The sequence below is a fragment of the Mixophyes fleayi genome, chromosome 5 (assembly GCF_038048845.1).
Source record: "Mixophyes fleayi isolate aMixFle1 chromosome 5, aMixFle1.hap1, whole genome shotgun sequence".
Taxonomy (NCBI): Eukaryota; Metazoa; Chordata; class Amphibia; order Anura; family Limnodynastidae; genus Mixophyes; species Mixophyes fleayi.
The window spans coordinates 65723261-65741912 of NC_134406.1; the positions used below are offsets into that span (position 1 = coordinate 65723261).

General features: G+C 40.9%; 1 protein-coding gene across 1 annotated transcript in view; it reads right to left on the reverse strand.

Annotated features, from left to right (window-relative positions):
* Positions 1–4065: 4065 nt before the first annotated feature.
* EFHB (EF-hand domain family member B) overlaps positions 4066–18652 on the reverse strand; it is a 46947-nt gene continuing 32360 nt past the window's right edge. Inside the window, exons 12-13 of the mRNA XM_075211265.1 lie at positions 13391–13572; positions 4066–4294 (exon numbers count right to left, since the gene is read on the reverse strand). Coding sequence (XP_075067366.1) covers positions 4142–4294; positions 13391–13572 — 335 coding nt within the window. The 3' untranslated portion in view covers positions 4066–4141. The remainder of the gene's footprint in view (positions 4295–13390; positions 13573–18652) is intronic.

Genomic DNA, 18652 nt, shown 5'->3' on the forward strand with positions numbered 1-18652 from the left:
GCTTGTCAGACCTTCAAAAATATCTGGTCTCAGGTCAAAACCTGTTTAAAGAAGACATCTAACAAATATAAGTCTTTCGCAGATAAGAAGAGGCGGGCTATTCCACCACTAAAAATTGGAGATCGTGTCTGGTTATCTACCAAAAATATTCGTTTGAAGGTTCCATCTATGAAATTCGCCCCTCGTTTTATTGGTCCATATAGGATCATTCAAGTTATCAATCCAGTATGTGTTAAACTTCTTCTTCCTAAGAATCTTCGGATCTCCAATGCCTTCCATGTGTCCTTGCTCAAACCTCTCATCATCAACCGTTTCTCGACTCCTCCCTCAGCACCGCAGCCAGTTCAAGTTCATCAGGAGGAGGATTTCGAGATTACTGAGGTATTGGATGCAAAAATTTCGCGAGGAGTCCTCCGTTTCCTCGTTCATTGGAAGGGCTTTGGTCCTGAAGAGCGTTCATGGATCAAAGCTGAAGATCTTAATGCTCCTGCCCTTCTGAAGAAGTTTTATGCCAAAAATCCGGACAAGCCCGGTTCCAGGCGTTCTGTGCCCACCTTTAAAAGGGGGGGTACTGTCACTCACCGGACTGTGAGTGCTTCTTCCCGGACATTTAGGAACCGTGGCCGTCCTCCATCCTGAGGGACTGCGCATGCGCAGCCCTTTCCATACCTCCAGTGTATGTTCCTTTAACTAAATTGGCAGATCAGGCAACCTCCCTATATTAAGCACCTGTGGTCAACACCACGTTGCCTGATCTTGGAGTCTCATTCCCCATGAGTCTCTGAAGGTGTTCCTGTGTTTCCTCGTTTATTCAGCCCAGCTGATTCCTGTGGTTTCCAAACCACTTCTACCTCTGTGGTTTCCAAACCACTTCTACTACTGTGGTTCCCATACCACTTCTACCATCTACTGTTTCATCGTGACTGTGAGCTGATCCCTATCCGCTGCCTCCGTGCACTACAGTCTTCTAATCACTTCAACTCTACCATGCATCATTGGGACTGTTAGCTGATGCCTATCCGCTGCCTCCGTGCACTACAGTCTTTCATTCACATCCACTCACCTGTTCATGATTGTGACTGCCAGCTGATTCCTATCCGCTGCCTCCGTGCACTACAGGCTTCAACCTGCAACTCGTCTGTGTTTCATCATCGTGACTGTTTGGCTGATTCCTATCCGCTGCCTCCGTGCACTACAGTCTGCAACCTGCAACTCGTCTGTGTTTCATCATCGTGACTGCTAGCTGATTCCTATCCGCTGCCTCCGTGCACTACAGTCTTCAACCTGCAACCCGTCTGTGTTTCTTCGTGACTGTTTGGCTGATTCCTATCCGCTGCCCCTGTGCGCTTCAGTCTTCAGCCCTTGTCAACTCTCCCGTGTTTCCTTGAGTCTGCTGCCACTATTGCTACCCGCTACTCTCCGTGACCAACTGTTCCAGTTCAACTCTGCTCCGGTGTCCCATCGTTACTGCACCTGCTGGTTGCTATTGGCTACCTCCGTGTTCCCGCAGAGACCCGCTGCTGTTACATCTCAGCGCTACTCATCCATCTACTGCTGATCCGCTCTCCACGCCTTCCTGTGTTCCCTGCTGGTCTACCTACCTGTGCTCTGCACCTGCTAGACCACCGCTTCACCCATCCAGGGACTTTGGATCCTGCCGGCCTCCTGCCCTTCAGGTATCTCTGCACTCCTGTCTGACTGCTTCTCCTGAACCACGGTATGCATACTTCCCATTGACTGTGCTGTGTATTGCATACCTTGCTGGACTGTGTTGGTTCTCCTCTGGAGTGTACTATCTGCTGACTCTATTGCCATCATTGACTGTGTTATCTCATGCTGGATTACTTCAAGAGACTTTCTATATTGGCAGTGTTGTTCAGTCATTTATACATTTATATTGTGCATATTACTGTGGATCAAAGTCAAGGTGCCCGTGTATATATTGTGTTGCAGTCTCTCCCCGTGCACCTCCTCACATATATATTCAGTGGTACAACTTGCTAGTGGCAGACCACTGACTCCTGTTTACAGTTTCACCCGTTCCAGTATCCTCTCACATAGCAGTGGTACAACTTGCTAACGCAGACCACTGACTCCCCGGATACCTCCACTTGGATTCCATTCCTTCACTCAGACAGCGGTACAACTTGCTATCCGCAGACCGCTGACTCTCATCACCCCCTCGTTTCTGTTGGACATTCCTCCTCACTATAGCAGTGGTACAACTTGCTACCGCAGACCACTGACTACCTTCACGTGTCCTTTGTCCATACAGTTCCTCGTGTATTACTACTTCCATATTGCCAGTGCGGCTAGTCATAGACTTTCCTGAGCATCTCATCATCTGCTATTTCCTGTTCCGTGATCACCCTGCTACCAGAGTACCATATTACCACCTATACTGCTCTGGTAAGCCTATCACCTGGTGATCCCTGGGTAAAGACTCCTAGTGCCCGTGACACACATTCTCACACATTAACTGTACAGTATGTATAAAAATCATATTTTGCTCCCTGTATTGGGTGGCGTCCTCATGGCTGCCCTCTGTATTGTGTGGCTGTAACAAGGGTGCTATGTATTGTATGATGGTCACAAAGGTGCTATGTATTGTGTTGCGGTCACAAGGGTGCTGTGTATTGTGTGGTGATCACTATATCCATATATATATTTATATATATATATATATATATATATATATATATATATATTTATTTATTAGGAGATCAATATAGATACATTTAATAGTTTATTTATATATATATATATATATATATATATATATATATATATATATATATATATATATTCATACATAGATTCAAGTTTTATTATTGTATTTATTTTTCTTAAGTTCTCAGCACCTTGTACTTTGTTCAATGTTAAAAACCTGAAAATGAGTACTTTTTATGTATATTTATTTTTAAAGCACTTTAGAAATAAAAAATAATCAACCATTGTTTGTATTTTTGTCTTTAATGATCAATAAAATAACATACCTTTACCTCTCAACTGTTCCGATTACATCAGGATAGTCCTGATTTTAGGGGTCTATCCTGATCAGTCAGGAGCTTGTCCCAACATGAGGGACAGCTGGGACATGTTTCCATTCTTCACTTTACATACATGTTGTGTGAGCTAGTTAGTGGTGCACTGTTTATATAAGGGAAGATGGAAGGGAGATGTAGGTGGTTGGAGGGAAGTACAAGCTATGCCCTCCATGGTGATGGTCATGCCCACACACAGCTGGCCACACCCACACATCACTGACCACACCTCCGGTGGAAGGGCACTTCTCACAACAGGTCCTTTATAATTTTCAGTCCCAGACCCATGTGGCCCTTAATCTGTTAGTGGAGAGAGGGAGAGGGATAGGGAGGGAGGGAGAGAGTATAAGGCATTCACAGGTCTTCTTCTGTGAGTGCAAGCAGTACAAACAAGTTGCATACATTAACTTTGCTTCACCCATACAGTTTATTGCTCTTTCTATAAAGGTTGGCATTAGATTCTGTTAACTTTTATTTTGTCAATCTTTTAACATTGTTATTAGCTAGAGTTTTCTATTAGTCCCATATACTTCAAATTTTCCTTCTGATGATATAAGTGCTTGCACACCAGTATAACAAGCCCCAAAAGGTTTAGGAAAATTTAATTTAGCATTGATTACTACTATGATACTGTGTATCTTTTCCAAGAACAAGAAAGCTAGGGCAATGATGTACAGTGATGAAGGTGACTATCACCAGCACTCTTTAGCTGCTCCTGACTGGCTGATTGCATTGCCATGGCAATATTTGTATTACCTACCGGTAATTGAAATTTCCATTTGATTTACTGCAGGAAAGAAGATTTCCATTGGACAGATGTGAAGGTGTTTTTACTTAATTATATTTTATACTGGAAATGTGACTTTCACATTTATTAATAACTGTGAAGGCACTATTCTCTCTTCTGTATATGACACTTCATTAAATTGTTGTGTTGTGTATAAATAGGGTAATACAACTTTAGAATTTACAACTACTAGACTTAAATTAATTTAACATAGACAAAAACAGTAATTTATCATTAACAAATGTATTACAATGGCTCATCAGTTTATTTTCAATTTAAGTGAATGACATTTCAATTCAAGAAAGTAAATCTACATTGGAGTTGCCTGCATATCATCAAGCAGATTTCTTATTGTTTCAAGAGAAACTTCTCCTTTTGGATGGATCTTTGAAGCCATGCGCCACAGTTCTTCAAAAGTGTTATCTGGAATATTAACACCAGTATTGCGTAGTATCTTTGCAATCTAAAAAATAAGATAATTTTTCACATGCTTTAATATTTAAAATATTTCTGGAGACTTCCTATATATAACTGGGCTGTATTTATAATTCACATTAGGCCAGTGTCTTTAGTTTATTGAAGAATAAGACAAATATGAATGCCATACCCAAAGGCCCATACATGGCTTCTTAGATTTACCCCCCGGTCTCTCTGCTCTCAATCTATCATATTTCGGTTTCTTCAACTCGCGGGAGTTCGGCGAGATGACAGCTAAAATTTAAAGCGGCGCTGCCTTGTAAAGGGAAACTTGCCTTTACAAGGCCACGCCGCTTTAAATTTTAGCTGTCATCTCGCCGAACTCCCGCGAGTTGAAGAAACCGGAGTATGATACATTTACCCCCGGATCTATGTACAATTTAGCTACAAATATCTGGATTCTATAGGGCCCGAGTATTATTTGCTCACGGTCTGCCTTTTACTCCACTCCTGATTAACATCTATTCAACCAACTATTGATTGGGGTGGCCGGGCACTCTGTATTCACATATTGGCCACTTTGTTTAAAAAATACTATAATGATCCTCTGACTCTCTACATGTATGTATTTTTAGTCTACCAAAGCAAATTTTATATTGTTTGTTTGACAAATGGAGCTTTCCTTTGGTAGCAAGTTCAGAATACATTTTTTTTTAAAAGATGGTAGATCTCGGTGTACACGTAAAGATATTAAAAAGAGTATGGTTTTAAGTGCTAGAATATGCAAATTTGCACCTTGGCCAAACCATGCTGTGCTACAGGGAAGAATGTTTAAAAGGTGTGGGCAGATTGGGAGTTGGAAGGGGGGCACGCAATAGTTTATTAATAGAGGAAATCACTGTGATGTCAATGAAAGGTGATACTTGTGGGATACAATATACAATATCAATACACCTGATGTGGTTTGGAATTTGCCAATTGCTAAATCTGCCAGTAGCAGTGACAATCATGGGGTGGTAAATGTATTAAACTGTGGATTTTGCAAATTGACGATATTCGGCCACTTTGCATGGGAGATTTAAAACGGCAATGTCTTTAAAGGCAAAACTTGCCGTTATAGACATACGGGCAGCACGGTGGCTTAGTGGTTAGCACTTTTGCCTCACAGCACTGGAGTCATGCGTTCAATTCCCGACCATGGTCTTATCTGTGTGGAGTTTATATGTTCTCCCCGTGTTTGCGTGGGTTTCCTCCGGGTGCTCCTGTTTCCTCCCACACTCCAAAAACATACTAGTAGGTTAATTGGCTGCAATTAAAATGGCTTTAGTCTCTCTGTCTGTGTGTGTGTATGTTTGGGGATTTAGATTGTAAGCTCCAATGGGGCAGGGACTGATGTGAATGAGTTCTCTGTACAGCACTGCAGAATTAGTGGCGCTATATAAATAAATAGATGATGATGTAAGATATTGCCATTTTAAATGTCCCCTGCAAAGTCACCAAATATCGGCGACTTGCAAAATCTGCAGTTTAATACACTTACCCCCTGGACTGCTTGTGTATGGTGTCTCTCAAGCAATTTAGTTAGGAAACCTACACGCAAGGATACTCTCTTATATTTAGTTCTCACAAATCAAGGCATTATGTCCAGTGGAGAAAACATAAGTTCTAGTTACCATTAGAGATGCTCAGGCTCGGTTCCACGGAAAATGAACACACCCGAACTTAGGGAATCCGAGTACCAAGCCGAGTCAGCTCGGTAGTTTTGCGCTTTTTCGGATTCGAAAATCAGGCAAAACGTCATTGTGACGTCGTTGGATCTCGGGAGTTTTGGAATCTATAAATACCGCCCTCCACGGCGATCTAGTGCCATTTGAGAGATGGATACAGAAGGAGTAGCATAGAGTGTAGAGCAGTTGGGTGGGCAAAGTTAGAGAATTGAAAGTGGAGTGTGGTAGCAGTGTTAAACAAAGTAATCAGTGACATTCAGGAGAGCTCCATAGCTCCAGTGTTAAATCTCATCCCAGAAGCAGACCAAGAAGAAGACTACTAGTAGTTTACAACAATTGACTGTTAAACAATCCTTTGCAAGAGGCAGTAAGTATGAAAGCTGTCACCCAGTCGCAAAGCGGATCACAGGCGCCATGGTGACTATGCTCGTATTAGATCTGCGTCCAATATCCACTATTAATGCAGTTGGTTTTAGACAGTTACTTGAGGTCTTATGTTCCCGTTACCAAATTCCATCATGACACCATTTCAGTAGAAAAGCTATTCCTCACCTCTACCAGAAGGTTCGTAAAAATGTTATTATTGAGCTGTAAAATGCCATTTTACCCACTGTACACTTAACCACAGATATGTGGACAAGCGAAACTGAGCAAACTAAAGATTATATAACTGTGACAGCCCACTGAGTTGTCGATTCACCTTCACCAGCAGGAACAGCAGCAGCATGTATCTAAGTACGTCACATTTGTCAGAGGCAGGCTACTCTGTGTATCACCGGCTTCACTAAGAGGCATACAGCTGACAATCTGTTACAAAAACTAAGGGATGTCATTGCAACATGGCTTATCCCGCTTGGACTCTCCTCAGGATATGTAATTTCTGATAAGGCCACCAATACTGTCAGAGCATTACAGCTGGGTGAATTCCATCACATTCCCTGTTTTGCTCACACAATAAACTTGGTGGTGCAGAGCTTTTTAAAAAATGACAGGGACGTGCAGGAGATGCTTTCTGTGGCCCGTAAAATATCTGGACATTTCCGGCATTTGGCAACAGCATTTAAGAGATTGCAGCAGCTACAAGAGCAATTTAATTTGCCTTGCCACCAACTGTAGCAAGAGATGGTAACAAGCTGGAATTCCACCCTGTATATGCTTCGGAGGATGGAGGAACAGCAAAAAGCCATCCACGCTTACTCCATAAGCCATGACATTTGGAAAGGAGGGGGGATGTATTTTAGTCAAGTGTAGTGGAGAATATTTTCCGTGTTGTGCAAGGTGCTGAAACCATTCAAAGTAGTCACCTGTAAAGTGAGTTCAGGCATCGCTGGCTTGAGCCAAGTGATTCCCTTAATTAGACTTTTGGAAAAGCAGCTTGAGAAACTGAAGGAGGAGATGAAACAAAGCCATTCCGCTAATTATATTGGACTTGTAGATTAAGTACTTTATTCGCTTCGCCAGGATCAGAGAGTTATCAAAATCTTGAAATTGGATCACTACATTTTGGCGACTGTGCTTGATCCTCGGTTTAAGACCTATGTCTTCCTTTTTTTCCAACTGACCTAGATCTGAAGAGATGCAAGGAGCTCCTGGTGAGCAAGATGACAGCTCAAGTATTACTTGACAGGGCGGCGTCTCCACCTTCAGTTTCTCACTCAACTACTGCTAGGAAAAACCTTCGCTTTCCCAAGACACCCAGGAATGATGCAGATGACTCTGCACCAAATTTTGACATCTGGTCTAAAAGAATTGACAAAAAAACGCGACACCTCTGCCGTAACTCTACCTTGTTCTGTCTCACTGGGAACTTCCCTAGAGGGCCGAAACCTGCAGGGTGGAAGCCGCTAAGCCCAAATCTCCTTGCGGGGATCCCTGGTGAATACCTTCCGCTCTGTTAGACTCCGCGCCTCTGGGTGAAGTCTAGCCAATACTAGCTGAGACAGCAGGATCCACTCATCCTTTGTGCGCAACTTGACATATATATATATATATATATATATGTGTATAAAGTACAGGATATGGCGCAATAAGGTGCGTTACCAGGGGTATATAACCCAAGTTCAGTGGAATAATAATATAGTTCAAGACAGTTCAATACTTCGATTTTCCTGGACGATCCTTAAGGACCACAGGTATAAGTTCAGTTGGTAAGCATTAAGAGAGAAAAAAACAGGTATGAGATCAGTGTGTTAGTGATAGCCCATCACCATAATGAATACACACCACAAGGAATATAGGTTGCTTATCTGCATATATATATATATAAGATATATGCAGAGAAGCAACCTATATACCTTGTGGTGTGCAAATTACTTTATTATTTTGCACATAAGTTAAATACTGGCTGTTTATTCATCTAGCACACGAATACTTAATAGCTTTATTATTACACTGAAATTTACAGTTGATCTAGGACATGCCCTACCCCAACTATAAATCTGTCACCACATTTTAAATTTACCTCCCCCTCCAATGCAACATGGTTTTGCCCAGGTGCAAATGTTACTCCTTTTTCATGCTTTGCTCTCCTTAATGACTCAGGCCCAATGTGTATATACATTATATATACACCGTGCCTCTCATGCCACTCTGTGTCCCTGCATCACACCCCCATCACACCCCACCCCTTGCATCACAAACCCCCGGCATCATATTCTTTCCCCGACCCTGCTTCACATTAAAGCACCACACATTCCCCCTGCCCCCTGCATCACATAACCCCCCCCCCTTCCTGCATCACACACTCTCCATGCATCACACTTTCTCAACTCACCTAAAAGCCGGTGCAGCACTGGCTGGCTGTTCCTTGGAGTAGCTGCTGCGACTGCGCATGCGCAGCAGCTCTATTTTCCCAGTGCTAGAATATACAGCACCCGTGGAGCTGTCAGATAAGCGTCCACAGTGCTGTACAGTGGGCAAGTGTTTTGCATGTTGATACATGTTTTTTCGTCATCCTTGAAAGGGGGGTTTTTCGAGGGAACAGGAACCCCCCCTGCATGCACACCTGAATCTATCTCATTCACCATATTAACTAAAACTACCTTTGATCATTTTCACATTAGATGCCAAGAAGGCATTCAATTGTTGGATCCAATCCCATGTGACCCTGCAGGCATTAAACTAATGTTTAATATATTCTGTCAAAGTCCTTTTTGGCATCAGTAGACAGTATTATAGATGGGTTGGTTAATCGTGAAGGTAAATGGATCAGTACGATAAGCTTGTTTGTGTTGCCCCAGTCACAGGACAAAGCCAACCTGGTCTGAGTGGATGATTTTTGGTAAAATGAGTTTTAGTCTATTCAAGATGAATTTCCCTATAGCTGGGACATTGGGTTGGGTCCTTCCCTTCTTTGTGTATTTCAGTAATGTGATCTTCCAGAGCCTGGGATGAGAAGTGTGTATCATCCCAGATAGTGTTAAACGTCTGGAGCATTAGGGGAACCAAATATCTTTAAAAACTTTAAAACAGTAAATCATAAAGCCATATGGCCTTGGACTTTTCCCAGATGGGTTAAATTTGAGCTTCCTCCAATTTTCCAGGTATAAAAAGATTGTTCCATTAGGTTTTAATTTTCATCTGAGAGATAGTGGAAATCAATGTCTCACAAGTATAATGTTGGTCCCTGGCTTATGAACAATATCTCCTTGGGGACTATTACAAGAGAGATTATAAAGTTTTGACTAATATGAATGAAAAGCTGCTGCTGTTCAGTAACATTTAAGCTGGGAAATGCAATAAGCAAGGCTGACCACTCTCGCCCCTTTTCTATGCCCTATGTACTGAACCTATGGCAGCCAGAAAAAGATCTACCTCAAACATTAAAGATTTTTTGCAGGCAAACGATCTTTTGACCATAACCAAACTACAAATTTCCCTCACAACCACTTTCAAAAACTTGATACCTATGGTTCTTTATTAGGGTACAAAGATAACAACACAAAATCAAAAACTCTAGCACTCCATGTCCTCAACCTCCCTCCCGCCACATAAGAAAACTGTTAAAACTCAATTAAGATTTTCTCTGAATACCGAAGCCATTCAGTACATAAGCACTCTAATAACCAAAGACTATTATGAACTATTTCATTATAATTTCACCCAACTATTTAAAAACTTGATTTAACAACCACAAAGTGAGCATTCTCCCTAGCTTACTCTACCACTTTCCAAACCCTCTCCATATTTAACCCTAAACAAATCTTTCAGCTGCTTCAAACACAGCACCTTCATATAAGTAGGCAAAAAAAACAGAATCTGCAGAGCTTTCTTGGTAAAATTGTCAACAAGGAAGGGGTACTAGGCCTCAATTTGTTCAGGAGACACATAAAGGCCCCTCAACTAAGTCACATAAACTCAAGTCATTCAAGTCCTGAAATAGAAAAATCGGTCCGCTCTTGAGAGAGGAACACCTGGACTCTGTTCCCCCGGCTCCTGAACAAACTTAGGCCAGCCTCAGCCTAAGAAATCCTGAGGATCAAGCTTACGCTCAAAATCTGGGATGATATCAATGTGTAATTTAAAGTACCAACATGCACCTCACACCTTACTCCACTCTGACATCACCCAATGTTCCCAAAGTTTTTTCTCCATTTTCTCAAAGTAGACATTAAACATTTTAGAAGAATATGCCTCATTTACCTTGTGGACTTACAAGAGCAATACGGATTTGTGCAAACTACCTTTTCTCCAAATTTTCTTATTAAAAACTTTGTTCAAACACAGATGAAAACATCTAAATTAAGACAGCTAACTCAGTTTGAGCATAGCTGTACTCGATAAATTATAAATGTATGATTTCTATAGTTTACAATTCGGTTCTATGCCCAGAGCTTCAGTTAACTGAACCACATAAAACCCTTTGGGAAAGAGACTTAAACATCACAGTAGATGGAAAAGACTGGGATTGCATCAGACAAAGAGCAGTTAAAGTATTAATTTTTGTGGTACTAAAAGAAAATGCTTTCAAAATATATACCAGATATTACTTTTCAGGCTCCACAATATGTACCCCCAAACTTTGCTGGAGAAACCATGGGGACATTAGGACATGTATGTATATCTGGTGGAATTATTTTCTAATAGCTCAGTTTTGAAGTATGATGATTAACTTAATTAAGTAAGAAATGTTTAGATATCAGCTGAACCATTAATCTTACTTCTCAAAAGGTGTTATGGCTGGTGGTACTGGCATGAACTCCCAGAACAGATAGAAGAGGTCTTCACCTTTAGCAACCGTCTTTCCCGTAGTGCTAGATACGCTCACAGGTACTTGGGTGCCCCCAGGTCTTAAACTCAGCACAGAGTGAGCTTGTGTACAGAAACAGTAGCTCAATAGTTGGGAGAAGATACTAAAGTTCAGGAGACAAAACGGAATCAGGCAACCAACTGTGATCCGGTAAACAGACAGAGGTCAGGGCAACAGGCCAATGAGCAGAATATGGTAAACAGGCAGAGGTCAGGGCAAGAGGCAAATGAGCAGAATCCGATAAACAGGCAAGGGTCACAACAGGTATCAATCAGAATAACAGGCATATCCACAAGGAGCAGGTCAACAAGTAAGGTAACAGAATCTATAACTGGCAGGGAGGCTAAGCACTCCCTGCCTTATATACCTAGAAGGGCCAATCAGAAACAGGATGGTACAGCAGTAGTAGTCAGCCTCAGGAGGCTGTTAATTAATTTTGCTACTTTGTGCACACGCCCGGCTGTCCCTTAAGCCGGGGCGTGTGTCTTAGCAACAGGACATCGCAGCCGTTGCCTTGGCGATGGCGGGGGGAATTAGGAAGTGACATCTCGGTCGTCATGGAGACGGCCGGGACGTGGCCTGGCTCCAACAGGGAGTCGCGGCAGCTTGAGCCACGTAACAATAGGTTGATGAAATCACTTAGCAAACATCTAGATAAGCTCAATACTCATACAAATAATGTGAGAATACTCTTCATAGTGAGGTAATGGAAGAAACAAGCCCCCCAATATAGGAAGCCTTAATGAACTGAATGTAGATTGTCTCCTCAATGGAGTACTTCTCTGGTGTGCTTTATAATAGTGGATTTGCCTTCCACAATGTGTGGAGCCATTGGAACCAGTACAATAACTTCTTTCCCCCCTGGAACGTCAAAATTAATCTAAGTCCACCAACACTACCTTTACCTTTCATCACTTACATCCCCTTCCCTGCTAAGTCCCCTTTCCCCCTTTGTGCCATTTCTTTTTATACATCAAAAATTATCAGCTTCCACAACTACTAAACATTAAATGGTTACATATCGATCTAGTCTCCCATCATTTGTTAGACTCCAGGTGCTGTATTAACATTGTGTCTGTATGAAAAAGTGTTTGTTTATACTTAATTTCTTTTTCATCTATTATGGAAAATGACAATCAAGTCAACAGGTCCAGATAGTATACAAATCCATGAATACTACTGGTATTTTTAACCAATTGCTGACAGCTATAATTTCAGGTGACTGGAGAATGGCAAATGTAGTTTCACTAAACAAAAAAGGCAGTAGGGAAAAATATGATTACAATATACTTGTGAGTCTCACAGTGAAATTAATGGAATAAATAATTATTAACTATTTAGAGTCAAACAAGAGGTATGAATTTACTGCTGGGAGATCACATATTAAACAAATCAAATGGTTTTTTTGTGTGTTTTTTTTTTGCTTAAACAAAATAAAGTGTTGAATCAGGGTGTATCAATAGTTATAGCTTATTTCAATTTTAGCAATGTATTTGAAACCACAGAAGGGGTACAAAAATGCATGGTGATTTATAGAAGAAATAGATGAATGGAATAAAGTATGTAATCTAATGATCACAAAAATCCAAAAGCAAACTATAGACAACAACATCAGAGGCAAGGGATGTTGGGAGTATTCATTTCAGGTAGTAAGAAGGTAAGAAGTAGTGTAATCATGCAGTGGGATAAGCCAATATAATATTTGGTTGCATATAAAGATACACTATATTATTAACTGAAATAAAATAAAACAACAAAGCAAAGAGCAAACACATAACAAAATAGTAGACAAGACAGATCTGTAGGCTCTAGGGTGGGTCTAAGGTTCCAGTAAGTTTTCTACCTTTAAATTCTTCAAGTTTCTTTATGTTTCTATTATGAGGCCCAGTATAAACTATATCTATTAGTACTGCACTAGAACTTACTTTACAAGTACTAAAGGTGAAGTAATTGGCAGACATTTAGGGTCATATTTATCAAAGGGTGTAAAGCCCTAAAATATTAAATTAAAACAGTAAAATATTAAAACATTAATTAATTCTGAATGACACATCACTTTTGATAAAACCACTACTCTACTACTGATTATAGAAACAAAAACATAATTTACATGACATTATCATACTATCTAAATGTTTAAAACCTCATTTATTATTTTGTATATTACCTCTTCCTTTGGACGTGATTTGGAAATATCTCTTTTGTACACCATGTGCTGAGTAAATATGGATGGCCATAATAAACCAAAGGCATTAGGCCCATCTCCATAAGTATTTCTGTCGCTGACTCTCTGAAAGCGAGGAGGGGCAATATCTGTTCGAACAGTAGGTATGCCATAGGTCCGATAATCTGACAAAAAGAATGAAACTCAATTAAAGACTTCCTTTTGTGACATCTGTCAATAACCTGTTTTGGGCTGGGTACACACTACAGAATTTTCAATGCAATATGTTATCTACAACAATTTTACTAACGACTGAAAAAAAAAGTCCTGATCAGCATGCCGTTTCATGCATACACTATATACACGTTTTAAAAGATTTACCCTCTGCTCTTCAACTGTCAAAACCATCAGCTGAGAAGATCATAACTCTGTAAACTGTATGGAGATCCTGATTGTGAGTGCATACACACTGCAGGATTGGAAGGATGTCGTTCCATAGCAGAACGAGATTTATATTTCTGCTGAACAATTAAATCCAATGATGGTTGGTGCTTTTGGAACGACTATTATTCATCGTCTAAGTGTACACACTAATGCAATATCAGGCTGAACGGTCGTTTATCTAGTGATTGGCTCTCTAATTGGTTGAAACCTAAGGCTGGGTACACACTTTATCATCAGTCATTTATCATTTGATTGGCCCGATATTACGGTACTGTGTACCCTGGAAAGATGAACGATCATCGTTCCAAAGCACAGATCATCGTTGATGTGATTGTTCGTTCTGTTTAAAATATGTCGTTCAGCTATGAACAATGTCGGTCCAAATCTGCAGTGTGTATGCACTTTGCCACAAATGGAAGGACATTTCAGCAGCCATCACCTGTCACAGAGTTCCTGCGGGGCAGATGAGGACGCTGTTAATTCATACATCATTTTTGCTGTATTGATTAGCTCAGCAAAAATGCCATAATTTGGCTGGAACTGGAGTATTATTATAGTCTGACGTAGAAGTACTGCAGCAGCTGCTGGAACCGGCCTTGGTGCGTTTAACCGACTGTGCATTCAGTAGAAAAAACTGATCCCCTGCATCACTAGTCAGCCACACTTTAAGGGAAAATACAGTTTTCATGAATTTCCGAAGGTGACACAATGTATTTATTGCATTTGTTCCTCTTTCATGTTTCATCATAATGGTCTAAAGGTGCAGACAGTGGCCACATTGAACCTGAGTGGAATACCTTCTTGCCGCAGTTAGAAATCATTTCAGGGAGAAGCAGCTGTAAGCTCGGTTCAAACAGTCCTCAGGAGGGATAAAACACTGGACTAAAGCTGTATGAATGAAATTCAATTTTAAATTAAATTAATGAGTATCTCCTTTCATTCATTCATTTCATTCATACTGCTTTAGTGCAGTGTTGTATCCCTCCTGGGGACTGTTCGAACCGAGCTTGCAGCTGCCACATCTCCATGAAATGATTGCTTAAATTAAATGTGAATGCTCCCAACAGCCAATCTGATTAACAGGACTTAAAAAATAGACACTCATTTGGCATAGCGTTGACACATGATTCATGACTGCCGCTTACACCTGAGCCTCAGCCAGACACAAGGAGCTCCTCTTTTCACTTGTTAACTGTCCCAGAGATCCCACACATTTAATTGGTATATGACATGCCAAGCTGATAATGTAAAACTAGGAAGATGATAATAACATTAGTTGAATAAATCAGGGGTTAATAAATAAGTGGGACCAATATTCCTATAGAGGAGAGATACGAATATGACATCTCATTTGCAAACTATCACAAACAGCCCCATGAGAACAGGCTGAATAATAGCTTGCAGTGTTGCGAACATCCACACTGCAGACAGTCCAACAGGACTGAAATAGATCCCACTTTACCCAGGATATATAAGAGAACTCCTCTTATTTCTAAATGCTGTGTGTTACAATGTCTAATTGGGAACATGTACTAATATCATTAATGTAACAGCCTAGGATAGTTTGTATCCAAACTAAACAGTGAGTAGCAAATGTAAGAATGGGTAATAACAAGTTACAGCCTGAGCTCATGAAGCGTATCGAAACGAATCCCAACTCACCCTTGATGGGTGCATGCGATACAAAATACAACTGTGAACATAAATTATCATGTACTAACTGGAGGGTTCAAGATAAGCTGCATCTGAACTAAGCAGTGATCCGCAAATACAGAGTAGAGTAATATACATAAATTATTATGCATTAATGTAAGAGTTTGAGATAAGCTTCATTTGAATTAAGAAGTGAGTGATTAGTACAGAGCACGCACTGCTCGGGTGAATGAGTGTAAATCAAAGAGACACCTTCTCCCGAGGAATAACAGAATTGTGTTAAATCATATTTGAATGGGATATCTGACATTATGCAGTGTGAATACATGATTTAACTTGGACACATGCTGATTGAATATATGACATTAATTAGAACTCAGATATCTACACCTTCATGTAAGACTTTACCCACATGTCATAGTTATTACAGAGCAGTAGAGGCAGTATAATTCAGTTTGTGATTCAATGAGGTGACATTGTTGGACCATATCTTGGAGCAGATGAAGAGCACAGATCTGAAGGTAAATCGTGTGTAATGTGTACACATGACTTTTTTTCCCCCCAATCGTTGGTAAAGTGTTAATCGTTAGAATTTCCTTATAGTGTATACCTAGCTTTATAAACAAAGCAGCAAATTAAGTTTTCTTGCATGCATGCAAAGGCATAAATTGAGGCCAAGGCAAATTTTAGACCTAGGTCTGCCACAATCACACTCTGTATGCCCTGTGAAATAGACTACATGCTTAACTACCATTTGGCATTGTTCATGGATCTGATACTTGACCCCCTTATCACTATCGCTGACAGACAGGGAGTTGGGGATCCAGTGATGACAGTACATGGCTGTTATTATGGTGGCATGGGAATCCTGGTCCCCCTGCACAAATGCAGTAGCAATCTCATCATACAATGCTCTCACTATCACTGTGATCTTATTTCAGTGCAATAATGTAGTAGGATGTACTGTAAGTTACTGATATTCCTTCAATTACAGATTATTTCACACATTGATAATATTTTTCATGTTATGTTTCTAAAATAAAAACAAAAAAACTAGAGATGAGCGCACTCGGATTTCTGAAATCCGAGCCCACCCGAACGTTGCCGATCCGAGTCGGATCCGAGACAGATCCGGGTATTGGCGCCAAATTCAAATCTGAAACTGAGGCTCTGACTCATAATCCCGTTGTCGGATCTCGCGATACTCGGATCCTATAAATTCCCCGCTAGTCGCCGCCATCTTCACTCGGGCATTGATCAGGGTAGAGGGAGGGTGTGTTAGGTGGTCCTCTGTCCTGGTAGATCTCGTGCTGTGCTGTTTAGTTCTGTGCTGTGCTGTGCTGTGTTCTGCAGTATCAGTCCAGTGGTGCTGTGTGCTGTGCTCTGTCCTTCTGAGGTCAGTGGTGCTGCTGGGTCCTGTGCTGTGTCCTGTTCAGTCCAGTGGTGCTGTGTCCTGTGCTCTGTGCTTCTAAGGGCATAGTTATTTCCCCAATATTCCCCTGTGTTTAAAAAAATAAAAAAAAGTTATTTAAAAAAATATCAAAAACTAATTAAAAAAATTTTTAATTACCACAAAATTTGCACAACCAATCCTGCAGTATAAGCCCATTGGTACTGCAATATTACCAAGTTCACACATTCAGCAGTAAAAGTCCAGTGGTACTGCAATATTACAAAGTTCACACATTCTGCAGTATCAGTCCAGTGGTGCTGTGTCCTGTGCTCTGTCCTGCTGAGTTCCGTAGTGCTGCTGGGTCCTGTGCTGTGTCCTGTTCAGTCCAGTGGTGCTGTGTCCTGTGCTCTGTGCTTCTAAGGGCATAGTTATTTCCCCATTATTCCCAAGTTTTTAAAAAATTTAAAAAAAAGTAAAAAAAAAAAATTTTAAAAAAAAATATATAATTATAACCAAATTTACAAAACCAATCCAGCAGTATAAGCCCATTGGTACTGCAATATTACCAAGTTCACACATTCAGCAGTTAAAGTCCAGTGGTACTGCAATATTACAAAGTTCACACATTCTGCAGTATCAGTCCAGTGGTGCTGTGTCCTGTGCTCTGTCCTGCTGAGTTCCGTAGTGCTGCTGGGTCCTGTGCTGTGTCCTGTTCAGTCCAGTGGTGCTGTGTCCTGTGCTCTGTGCTTCTAAGGCCATAGTTATTTCCCCATTATTCCCAAGTTTTTAAAAATTAAAAAAAAAATTATAAAAAATATTAAAATAAAATTTTTTAAAAAAAAGTAATTATAACCAAATTTGCAAAACCAATCCAGCAGTATAAGTCCATTGGTACTGCAATATTACCAAGTTCACACATTCTGCAGTATCTTGTGCTACATATAATGGAGACCAAAAATTTGGAGGATAAAGTAGGGAAAGATCAAGACCCACTTCCTCCTAATGCTGAAGCTGCTGCCACTAGTCATGACATAGACGATGAAATGCCATCAACGTCGTCTTCCAAGCCCGATGCCCAATCTCGTAGTACCGGGCATGTAAAATCCAAAAAGCCCAAGTTAAGAAAAAGTAGCAAAAAGAGAAACTTAAAATCATCTGAGGAGAAACGTAAAGTTGCCAATATGCCATTTACGACACGGAGTGGCAAGGAACGGCTTAGGCCCTGGCCCGTGTTCATGACTAGTGGTTTAGCTTCACCCACGGATCTTATCCCTCCTCCTCCTCCCCCCCCCCTCCAAAAAATTGAAGAGAGTTATGCTGTCAGCAACAAAACAGCAAACAACTCTGCCTTCTAAAGAGAAATTATCACAAATCCTCAAGGCGAGTCCAAGGGTGTTGGTGGTTGTCAAGCCTGACCTTCCCATCACTGTACGGGAAGAGGTGGCTCGGGAGGAGCCTATTGATGATGTAGCTGGCGCTGTGGAGGAACTTGATGATGAGGATGGTGATGTGGTTATTGTAAATGAGGCACCAGGGGGGGAAACAGCTGATGTCCATGGGATGAAAAAGCCCATCGTCATGCCTGGTCAGAAGACCAAAAAATGCACCTCTTCGGTCTGGAGTTATTTTTATCCAAATCCAGACAACCAATGTATGGCCATATGTAGCTTATGTAAAGCTCAAATAAGCAGGTGTAAGGATCTTGCCCACCTAGGAACATCCTCCCTTATACGTCACCTGAATAACCTTCATAGTTCAGTGGTTAGTTCAGGAAC